The 11,957-nt window shown below is 41.2% G+C and overlaps 1 protein-coding gene across 1 annotated transcript in view; it reads left to right on the forward strand.

Moving 5' to 3' along the window:
* Positions 1 to 11,957, forward strand: part of LOC135465465 (DNA polymerase epsilon catalytic subunit A-like) — a 50,452-nt gene that overhangs the window by 36,765 nt on the left and 1,730 nt on the right. Inside the window, 14 exon segments of the mRNA XM_064742706.1 lie at positions 852 to 990; positions 2,592 to 2,698; positions 3,304 to 3,432; positions 4,025 to 4,191; positions 4,917 to 4,989; positions 5,899 to 5,986; positions 6,841 to 7,016; positions 7,683 to 7,797; positions 8,370 to 8,518; positions 9,269 to 9,358; positions 9,574 to 9,658; positions 10,364 to 10,567; positions 11,249 to 11,407; positions 11,859 to 11,930. Of these exon segments, the coding sequence (XP_064598776.1) occupies positions 852 to 990; positions 2,592 to 2,698; positions 3,304 to 3,432; positions 4,025 to 4,191; positions 4,917 to 4,989; positions 5,899 to 5,986; positions 6,841 to 7,016; positions 7,683 to 7,797; positions 8,370 to 8,518; positions 9,269 to 9,358; positions 9,574 to 9,658; positions 10,364 to 10,567; positions 11,249 to 11,407; positions 11,859 to 11,930 (1,753 nt within the window).

Below are 11,957 nucleotides of genomic sequence, written 5' to 3' on the forward strand. Positions count from 1 at the left end.
CCCATATGTACATTCCTGTTTGCCCCCATTTTCTTAACCTGTCTTCGAACTGATATTGAGAGACACAGTTACCTCCCCTCTCCAGGGTGTGTGACCTCTGACAATGGTGACATTATAACCCATATGTATGATGTATTTACAAGACACAGTTACCTCCCCTCTCCAGGGTGTGTGACCTCTGACAATGGTGACGTTATAACCCATATGTATGATGTGTGTGTGTACAAAACACAGTTACCTCCCCTCTTCAGGGTGTGTGACCTCTGACAATGGTGACGTTATAATCCATATGTATGATGTATTTACAAGACACAGTTACCTCCCCTCTCCAGGTTTTGTGACCTCTGACAGCAGAGACTTGCCCTTTGTGTGTATGGTTTGTTTCCCTCTGTGAGATTGATGCTGATGCATTGCCCCCTGACATTGAGAGAGTATATGGTACACAGTTACATCCCCTCTTCATGGTGTGTGACCTCTGTCAATATAGACTTACCTCATGTATATGATTTGTGTACATAACACAGTTATCTCACCTCTTTAGGGTGTGTAACATGACAGTTGATACAACTGCTTTGTCCCCCTCAGTTCAATTAACACTGACCTGTCGTCCCCTGACATTGAGGGTGGGTATGAGACACAGTTACCTCCCCTCTTCAGGGTGTGTAACAGCTGTGAGGAGAGACTTTATACCCCTTGTGTGTGTTTGTTTTTCCCTCAGTGAGATTAACGCTGACCTGTCGTCCCCTGACATTGAGGGTGTTTATGAGACACAGTTACCTCCCCTCTTCAGGGTGTGTGACAGCTGTCAATAGAGACTTTATACCCCTTGTGTATGTTTGTTTTTCCCTCAGTGAGATTAACGCTGACCTGTCGTCCCCTGACATTGAGGGTGTTTACGAGACTCAGGTACCCCCCCTGTTCAGAGCCATGGTAAGGCTGGGCTGTGTGACCACTGTCAACCGGGATTTCGCCAAGTTCATGGCAGGAAAGGTGAGAATAGTGGAGATCTTGTTCCTAGATTAAAGTGATCCGGGGGCCTAGTGACTGAGGAGGGTAGCACACCAGCGCAATGCAATGGCCCAGTAGCCTCTCACCAATGCGATCGCTGAGAATTTAATTCCAAAACTTGGTGGCTTCGTCTACGGCCGTATGTGGGAGGGTCTGTCAACAACCTGCGGGCGGTCGTGGGTTTCTCCCCTGGCTCTGCCAGTTTTCCTCCCACCGTAATGCTGGCCGCCATCGTATAGGTAATATATTCTTGAGTACAGAGTAAAACGCCAATAAGATAAATAAAGTGATCCAGATATCAACGTGATAGAAAAGTATTTTTAGAAAAAAGTATATAAAACCATTTATGCTTTCCTTTGTGTGTTTAATGGCTGCTATATTACATGAAGTGTACACAAGCCCTGTCTGACTTGACAAGTTGTGGATGTAAAAAGTTGAATGATAGACTGTGTACTCCAGTTCAGCTCCCTGGGTAGCTGAAATCATGAGATTTATTCAATACTTAGGTCACGGGGACATGGCTGAAATATTACAGATGTGGTGTTAAAGGGATACAGAGTCCATTCTGATTTGCTGGTATGAGAGATAGGCAAGTCCAGGGTATGCCTTGTGGATTGTGATTGGCTGGTATGAGAGATAGGCAAGTCCAGGTTATGTCTTGTTGATTCTGATTGGCTGGTATGAGAGATAGGCAAGTCCAGGGTATGTCTTGTTGATTCTGATTGGCTGGTATGAGAGATAGGCAAGTCCAGGGTATGTCTTGTTGATTCTGATTGGCTGGTATGAGAGATAGGCCAGCCCAGGGTATGCCTTGCCTAAGCTGAATTTTAGGTATTGTACAGTTATTCCAGCATGGCCAAGGCTGCAACATTTAACTCAGGAAACCCTATCTCAACTGTCAGCCAATCAGCGTCGATTCTGTATCCCTTTAAGCCATAATCATTCACTCATTTATTCAGGTACCTGGCCAGAGGTGGTGGTGTTTCCTGATGAAATATTGTTAAGATAGGCTTTAAAATCCAATCCAATAAAAAATACAGATGCAGAATGTGTGTCATCATGTACTCGTACTTCATATTGCAGGACATAGACACTTTTGAGCTGGATCAGCTGCAGTTTAGAACACTTGCTCAGTTTTCGTATTTGGAACCTGGAACCATGAAATCCATACTTTATATTGCAGGACATAGACACTTTTGAGCTGGATCAGCTGCAGCTTAGAACACTTGCTCAGTTTTCGTATTTAGAACCTGGAACCATGAAATCCATACTTTATATTGCAGGACATAGACGCTTTTGAGCTGGATTAGCTGCAGTTTAGAACACTTGCTCAGTTTTCGTATTTGGAACCTGGAACCATGAAATCCATATTTTATATTGCAGGACATAGACACTTTTGAGCTGGATCAGCTGCAGTTTAGAATCCTTGCTCAGTTTTCCTATTTGGAACCTGGAACCATGAAATCCATATTTTATATTGCAGGACATAGACACTTTTGAGCTGGATCAGCTGCAGTTTAGAACCCTTGCTCAGTTTTCATATTTGGAACCTGGAACCATGAAATCCATACTTTATATTGCAGGACATAGACACTTTTGAGCTGGATCAGCTGCAGTTTAGAACCCTTGCTCAGTTTTCCTATTTGGAACCTGGAACCATGAAATATGTATATCTGTACAGCCATAGCTGGTGAGTAGGTTCATGATCAACCAGTAGTTAATTTGTCATGATAATGAATGTGAGATGGAAATATCGCTAAGTTTCATATTTTGGGAAGACGTTAAGATAACATGCCTACACCTGGAATAAGGGATACAGGCCCTGTGCATGAGTATACAGGACTGAAAACAGGTGAGTGAGTGAGTGAGTGCTTGGGGTTTAACGTCGTACTCAACAATTTTTCAGTCATATGACGACGAAGGAATCATTAGGGTGCATGTACGTGTAATGTGCCTCCTTGTTGCAGGACGGATTTCCACCGCTCTTTTATTTAGTGCTGCTTCACTGAGACGACTTACCGAAGGCAAATAAGCCGCCCCGCCCGAGCCATTATACTGATACGGGTCAACCAGTCGTTGCACTATCCCCTTCATGCTGAACGCCAAGCGAGGAAGTTACAACTTCCTCTTTTAAAGTCTTAGTGTGACTCGATCAAGGATTGATCCTGGATCTACCGGTCCCGAAGCGGACTGAAAACAGGTTAAGAGGAGATTAATAACATATACTTATATAAGAGTATTAGAAAGAGTTGTTACCATTCTAGTAATCACTGTTTTGTTGCTGTGTTTGTACAGTGGGCAGAAGATGATGTTTGGACTGTTCTTTCCACTGTCTAAAAAAGCGACGCTGTTTGTCGTGGACACTGTACGGAGTGATCAAATGCCAAACCTAACGGCCATGTACAATACTGAGAGGAATGTCAAGTGAGTCCCAGTAACTTCAGTGTGGACGATTCATGTGGTCCGGCACGAAGTTCACAGTGACTTTGGGTTGGAATATATACTGCTCACTGCAATCTCATTAGAAGCAACTTTTAAGTTCTTTAATCTTTTTATCAGATAATAATTTTCAAAATTAAATGTTATGTGGTTATGTTATGTAGCTGTATATAATATGGGTGGAACCATGCTCAGGCTTCTAGTTGAGTCATTTGAAGTATTTTCCTGTTAGAGTTTCCAGAGACTGTTATAAGATGAAGTTTCGAAATGTTTATTATGGAATGACTTCACTATTGATACATGTTCCATCAGTCAGGCCCTTTCCTCATAAAGCTGTTGATGTTCAAATGGAATAACTGGTGTGGGACTATGAAGTACAACTATAGTGCACACTATGAAAAACTGGCTGAATATTTCGATTTCAATAAGAATTTGCTGTTCAAGGTGTTATTATAATGAGGAAAAAGTAGGTGTTTGGAACACATTGTGGCCTTACAGCATCCTTCTGGATTTTATTGTGTCTGGTGACGCAGGAAGCGTAGCTATCATCACTGCTCGCCCTTTTTCCCCCCCACAGGCTAACAAAGGGCGCTGATGACACCATGTTGCCTCCAGGTAACCACGCCTTTGATGTCAAACATGAAAAGGATGTTCGACAGGTGTACAGGGCCATCCAGAGGCTGTTGTCTGCATACAGGGATGAGAAACGTGGACCCACATTCATTGCTGTCCAATCACAACAAGGTAGCTCAGAGAAGACACTTGGTTGGAGAGCATTAGTATTATAATACATTTTCCTGTTCAGACACCATAGGTATGGAAACGGTTTATTACACTGTGTGACAGTATTTCAGTGAATAGATCTTTCTGGCTGGTCTCTTAGGAACACAGATTTGACCAATATAATACTGTTGCCAATGGTAATGGTAGCATATGTTTAATCTTGGCCATTTACTTATCTATTTGATTGGTGCTTTATGCCTTACTCAAGAATATTTCGTTTATCTGATGGCCACCAGCAGTATGGTGGTAGGCATGAGATTTGTCCTCTTTTTTGGAGGAATTCCATTTTATTTATACAAAAATACATCAGAAAAATGTTCTGAATTTAATTCAGAAATGCTAAAATGACCACATTATGAGCGTGATGTATAGTTTCCTGTGTTTCATCCCAGTGTCTGTCTCATCCCTGTGGTGGGAGGAAACCCAATCTTTCAATCACAATTATTGTCACCGAGAACGGAGCGCAGTGCAATAAGCAGTGGTGAAACAGGTTTGGGCTCCTGAAGTCAGGGATCCCGAATGATAAAATTTTTTATATTTTTTGTTATTTTGCGTATTTGTGAATCAAAAGGGTGCAGAAACTAATTATCTAGATTGTTCTGCCATCCATTTTCTTGGTGTTTTACCAGAAACTCTCAGCTGTATTTGATCATCCGTCAGAAACTTGTGATTGTTCTAATTTGCAGATTTCCAGCATCTGACCTCCGCCATGCCTGGAATTGGGGACTTCCCTCTTGTGCCCGTGAACATTTCTGACAGGTGAAATTTGTAAAAAGTCTCTTAGACTTGGGAGTTTTGTTCATTGATTAGGAAGTCCTTGCAGGATTGTTGGAATGTGCTGTTCTTACCTAAATCAATTAGCTCTCACTAATTAGATCGTGGGCAAAAGTCCAGCTCTCGTTTCTTTGGCAACAGCTTTACATCGAGAGGTTTGTTTGTAGTCAGGTGCTATGGACTCTGTGTTTGTTTGTAGTCAGGTGCTATGGACTGTTTGTAGCCTGGTGCTATGGACTGTTTGTGTTTGTAATCAGGTGCTATGGACTGTTTGTGTTTGTATGTAGTCAGGTACTATGGACTGTTTGTGTTTGTATGTAGTCAGGTGCTATGGACTGTCTGTGTTTGTTTGTAGTCAGGTGCTATGGACTATCTGTGTTTGTTTGTAGTCAGGTGCTATGGACTATCTGTGTTTGTTTGTAGTCAGGTGCTATGGACTATCTGTGTTTGTTTGTAGTCAGGTGCTATGGACTGTTTGTGTTTGTTTGTAGTCAGGTGCTATGGACTATCTGTATTTGTTATTAGTCAGGTGCTATGGACTGTCTGTGTTTGTTTTTAGTCAGGTACTATGGACCATCTGTGTTTCTTCACCCATAAAACCTGACCTGTGTCTGTATAGGTGAAGTTTGGAGTATGAAGGCAAACAACAATCAGCTCAATGAATGTAAAATTAAGTAATTATTTATAAGATACTTATGTGTCTGTTGTTGTTGTTAGGACGGTGCATGCAATGCCATAGTCCTTCGTCAGCTAAGCCATATTGTTTGAAGTTTATAGTAACTTTATGAGGAGAACAGCGTAAGTCTCCAATCTAATAAATTAATAACTTTATTTATAACGCTATTAAATTTGGGGTTATGTTACAAGTAGAATGTTGCTGTTGGTATTTTACAGTGAGGGTCTGTACAATGTGCTGGACTGGCAGAGAGTGGGATCAAAGAGGATCATACAACACTACCTCAACATTGATATCATTCTACAGGTAGGGAAAAGAGGTGTCATGGGATACGAAAATGTGTTGAGAGATGGGGGAAAAGGTGTCACTGGATGGAAAAGAGATGTCATGGGATACGAAAATGTGGCGTGAGACGGGAAAATAGGTGACACCTGATGGGAAAACAGGTGTCATGGGATGGGGAAATGGGTCATGGGATAGGAAATGGATATCATGAGATGGGAAGAGAAGTGTCACAGGATGGGAAAAGAAATGTCATGGGATAGGAAAATATGTCACAAAATAGGCGTCAAGAGATGGGAAAATAGTTGTCATAAGATGGAAAAGATGTGTCCTGGGATAGGAAAATGTGTTGTAAGATGGGAAAATGGGTCTCACCGGATGGGAAAATATGTCATGAGATGGGAATATAGGTATCACACAATGGGGTGTCATGGAATTAGAAAACGTGACACGAAATAGGAAAATATGTGTTCTGAAATAGGAAAGTAGGTGTCATGGATGGGAGGTAGGTGTCATGAGGGGACAAGGTGTCTAATACATGTATGTACTTTGGGATAGGAGAATAGGCTTCATGCCATCAGAAAGTGGGACACTTCCATGTTAATTTATAGTGAAGTTGTCTTGATGGCCAGAGTCCTAGCCTCATAATCTGGAGAGGGGCCTCTGTATCCCCCTTGTCTCTGCCCTGTTTCCCCCGACCATAATACTTGCCCCCATCGTATAAGTAAAATATTCTTGAGTACGGCATAAAACACCAATCAAATAATTAGATACATCATAATCCAGAGACGCGTAATATATACATTGTACACCCCTCCCTCATTATAACACATGTCAACGTGATTCAGTGTATCAGTCAGAAATTTTGCTTATTACAGGCCATGATGGAGCAGTGCCGCTACTTTCACATTCCGATTGGCAACATGCCAAGAGACGTGACCATATTTGGCTGTGATTTGTTCCTAGCGCGACATCTGCAGAAACACAACCATCTGCTGTGGTGTTCCCCAACTGACAGGCCCGACCTGGGCGGCAAGGAGGCTGATGATAACAGGTGATGTCTGTGCTACAGTAGTCGATTTCATAAAATGATTTTTAACCTTAGTCCAAACTTTGAAGTTCATTATAATATGTAGCCTGAGTATCTGACCCTAGGGGTAAAAATTATGACAGCATACACAATTACAGCTTTAAGGGAGCCTGAATAAGCCTGGAGCTCGGATTTCAATTCAAAACCAGGTCACAACCAGCGTAGTGGAATTGGCCCAGAGACCTTAATGTTCCCTTGGAGACTACAGGCTTACACTTCATCTATCAATCCATCAGTTTGTCTCGAATCAGCTTTCCAGGCTTTTTTTTTTCTGAACAGTTCATCATAATAAATTAAAACTTGTCAAATGGTTGATCAAGTTCAGATTTTGATGGGATTTTTGACTAAGTATTCAGAACCTGTTTTCCAGACTTTTGATTTTGTTTTTTTTTTTTTTGCAAAAATGTTGTTCGTCCTGAATTGAAACCTTGTAGCTTGACGTAGACAAGAGTTTAGTAGTATGGCATAAAAATAGAGTTTAGACTTAGAACAATATTGTCAACTATTTTTGGGTGCTTTGTGTGTAATAATTTTCGTCTAGAGTTAAGTGTATTCTGTTGGTAAAGTGATAAATGTACAAGGTGCTGTAGAATTGTTTTACTGAAGCTGTGTTTCTGTTGTCTGTGTCAGGTTGTGTTCTGAGTTTGAGGAGGGACAGACTCTGGATGTGAACAACCCAGGCTCTTACCCTACAGTCTGTGTAGAGCTAGATCTGGCCAGTCTGGCTGTCAACACCATCATAGAGGTAGGCAGGTTACTTTCACTTTGTCAGCACCATTGTAGAGGTAGGCAGGTTGCTTTCACTTTCACTTTATCAACACCATCAGAGAGATAGGCAGGTTACATTCACTTTATCAACACCATCATAGGGGTAGGCAGGTTACTTTCACTTTCACTTTATCAACACCATCATTGAGGAAGGCAGGTTATTTTCACTTTGTCAACACCGTCATAGAGGTAGGCAGGTTAGTTTAACTTTTGCTTTATCAACACCATCATAGAGTTACATGAAGGCAGGTTATTTTCACTGTATTGACGCCATCATAGAGGTAGGCAGGTTATTTTGACTTTATCAACACCATCATAGAGGCGGACCCACCTTCACTTTGTCAGCACCATCATAGAGGTACCTAGATCCACTTTTCACTTTGTCAGCACTGTCATAAGTAACACCTTCCTACTTAACACAGGGTGGAGAATTTGATTTGTCCTTGCTTTTCTTGTATATTCACTTTTCATGTAGGCAGAAAAGAATGGTGACAAAAAAAAAGCTGTAATGAATCAAGAACTCTATGCTATTTTCTTACTAATATGCAGTCTTCACATGTGAACGATCGAGAAGGAGCAAGTGTGGTCAGTTTTGATCAGTTACCTCAGGCCTCTCTAGAGGACATGATGCAGGGTCAAGGTGCAGCTATGATGATGACCAGCTATGATGAGACGGCCCTATGCTCAGCTACATTCAGGTGAGTAATAGATACTTGTTCTTCAGGGCCTAGGTGTTCGAAAGTGGATTAGCTAATACTGGTATTAAGTGTTTTTTCATATTTAAAATTTTATCCACATTCAGCAGCCAATGCAGTTCTCCAAAGTCAAAGTATATGAGCAGCAGTTTTAGTTCATATATAATATACTGGTGCACAGTTTGGTTTAGACTGTACAAATTTGAAGACTTGGCTTAAGGTTGAATCTGGTAATAAGTTTTAAACCAGTTTTGAAAAACTGGCCCCAACTTACTTCCAGGTTTTCTGGTGCTTTCAAATGAGCATGAAGACACTCAGCTGATTGCTGTTGCACTGTGATGAGCATGGCAAGACTCAGCTGATTGCTGTTGCACTCTGATGAGCATGGCAAGACTCAGCTGATTGCTGCTGCATTCTGGTGAGCACGAGAGCACTTACCTGATTGTTGTTGCATTCTGGTGAACACAAGAACACTCACCTGATTGCTGATGCATTCTGGTGAGCACAAGAACACTCACCTGATTGCTGATGCATTCTGGTGAGCACAAGAACTTTCAGCCGATCGCTGTTGCATTCTGGCGAGTACAAACACTCACCATATCACTGTTGCCTTCTGGTGAACACGAGAACACTCACCTGATTGCTGATGCATTCCGGTGAGCACAAGAACATACAGATGATTTCACCCTTACATATATTGTGATAACAAGTAACACAGTTATCATTCTTGAACTGTTGTTTTGTCTGTGACAGGATAATGAAAAGTATGGTCCATGGCTGGGTGAGAGACGTGACAGCTCATGGGAATGTGTTTGCTGATAACCAAATCATCCACTTCTACAGGTGTGTCGGTAATTTGTGTCAAAAGCTTGCATTTATTGAATAAATGTTGAATTATGTCAACAAGATCTTAAAATTATTGTGAAATTTGAAATGGTGTGTCCTTACATCAATCAGTTTAACTTGACTATTTATAATCACTTTGACCAGTATAACTCTATCAGACAGGATGTGAATTTAAGGTGTGCACACTACAATTTGATGTCCTCTGTCCAAAGGTGGTTACGCTCCTCTAGTTCCCTGTTATACGACCCAGCATTGAGGCGAACCCTTCACAACCTAATGAAGAAAGACTTTATGCAGGTAATGTACTTCCATATACTCAGGTGTATTTGATATGCAGGTAATAGGCAGATGTATTGGATATATAGGCAGTGTGCAGGTGTATTTGATACACAGTAAATGTACAGGAGTATTTCATAAACAAGCAATACCCAGGTGTATTTGATATACAGGCAATGTGCAGATGTATTTGATATGCAGCCCTGGTCATGGGTTTCCCTCGTGTGTGTATTAGATATACAGGCAGTGTGCAGGTGTATTTGATATGCAGCCCTGGTCATGGGTCTCCCCCAGGTGTGTATTAAATATATAGGCAATGTGCAGGTGTGTTTGACATACATGTACAGGTAATGTGCAGGTGTATTTGATATACAGGCAGTGTCTAGGTGTATTTGATATACAGGCAATTTGCAGATGTAATTAGTATACAGGCCCTGGGAAGATCTGCCAGCAACCTGCCTGGTTTCCTCCCACCATAATGGTGGAGACCATGTTATAAGTGAAATATTCTTGAGTACGGTGTAGAACACCAATCCAATAAATAAATATACAGGAATAGCTTGAAAGGATAGTATTTGTATTTTTTGCCCTGTTATTGATAAAATATGGTACAAATATGCTTCGAGGGACGAGATTCGATTTTAATGTTTGTTTTTAAAGTGTCAAACTTTAATATACTTGCCCACTTGACTAAGTAAGTACCATGCTTCATTCATCCATTCACAGCTAATAGCAGAGTTCAAAAAGCTTGGTTCCACCATTGTGTACGCTAACTTTAACCGCATCATCCTGTGTACAAAGAAGCGTCGTATTCTGGACGCTGTGGCGTATGTGGAGTACATTACCAACAGTATCAAGTCTAAAGAACTCTTCCATCTGATTGACATGACCTATGAGCAGTGCTGGGAATTCCTCATGTGGCTAGATGTTGTAAGTAAACCAATCACAGTGAATCCAGTGCTGGGAATTCCTCATGTGGCTAGATGTTGTAAGTAAACCAATCACAGTGAATCCAGTGCTGGGAATTCCTCATGTGGTTAGATGTTGTAAGTAAACCAATCACAGTGAATCCAGTGCTGGGAATTCCTCATGTGGCTAGATGTTGTAAGTAAACCAATCACAGTGAATCCAGCGCTGGGAATTCCTCATGTGGCTAGGTGTTGTAAGTAAACCAATCACAGTGAATCCAGTGCTGGGAATTCCTCATGAGGCTAGATGTTGTAAGTAAACCAATCACAGTGAATCCAGTGCTGGGAATTCCTCATGAGGCTAGATGTTGTAAGTAAACCAATCACAGTGAATCCAGTGCTGGGAATTCCTCATGAGGCTAGATGTTGTAAGTAAACCAATCACAGTGAATCCAGTGCTGGGAATTCCTCATGTGGCTAGATGTTGTAAGTAAACCAATCACAGTGAATCCAAATCAAAATGGATTTGCTAAAACTCAAACTCAACAACATTGTGGAAATGTGGAACATTGTGGAAATTTAGTTGGATACCTGTACTAATATATATTAATTGGTCCTGCATCTGGCACACACATACATATATATTTTCATAGTTTCAAGTCTTTTTGTACATTCTACCTCAAACCTGATTTCTTTGTTGCAGGCTAACCATGGAGGAGTGAAGGGCAAACTGCCAACTCTACCACCAGAAGCCACACCCATTGATGGTGAAAGAGCAGAGAATAGTGACAGTGATGTGGAGATTGATGACTGTCAGAGAGAACCAGAGGAGGAGCTTAACAAGTCAGATGATGAGGATGGTGTATGTTTATTGATTTTTTTTTGCAAGTTTTCCTATCTTATATCCTAAAAAACATTTATCAGTCATTTTTTAGCTTACTGTCTGGTCGTACATCAGAATGTCAGCCATTAACATGCGAATGGTCGTGTTTTTCCCCCAGCTTAACGACGGCCGATGTCGTAGAAGTGAAATATTCTTGAGAACACTGTAAAACACTAATTAAATAAATAAATAAATATACCTTAGCTCACCTTTTGCAAAGTAAGGCAAGGTGTGGTGAAGATGCCAAATTTTTATTGTTAATCCTGGGTTGGTGTGTGTACAAAGGTAGGGTTTACTTTGTTCTAGTTTTCTCTACCGGTATAATTCATTTATTGGGTTTCACTTCTTGTGGTCATGAACATGGCTGGTTAGACTTTCTCAGCATGCTGCCCCACAGTTTTCATTAGCCCTGTTTTTTCTCCTTTTGCAGCCTGAAATTGAGATGAACTGGAACATGGCCAAGTTCCTGCCTGAGGCAGCGGCCTGTCAGACAAACTTTAACGTGAGTAGGAGTTAAGGCGAAACATTT

The sequence above is a fragment of the Liolophura sinensis genome, chromosome 5, assembly GCF_032854445.1.
Source record: "Liolophura sinensis isolate JHLJ2023 chromosome 5, CUHK_Ljap_v2, whole genome shotgun sequence".
Lineage (NCBI taxonomy): Eukaryota > Metazoa > Mollusca > Polyplacophora > Chitonida > Chitonidae > Liolophura > Liolophura sinensis.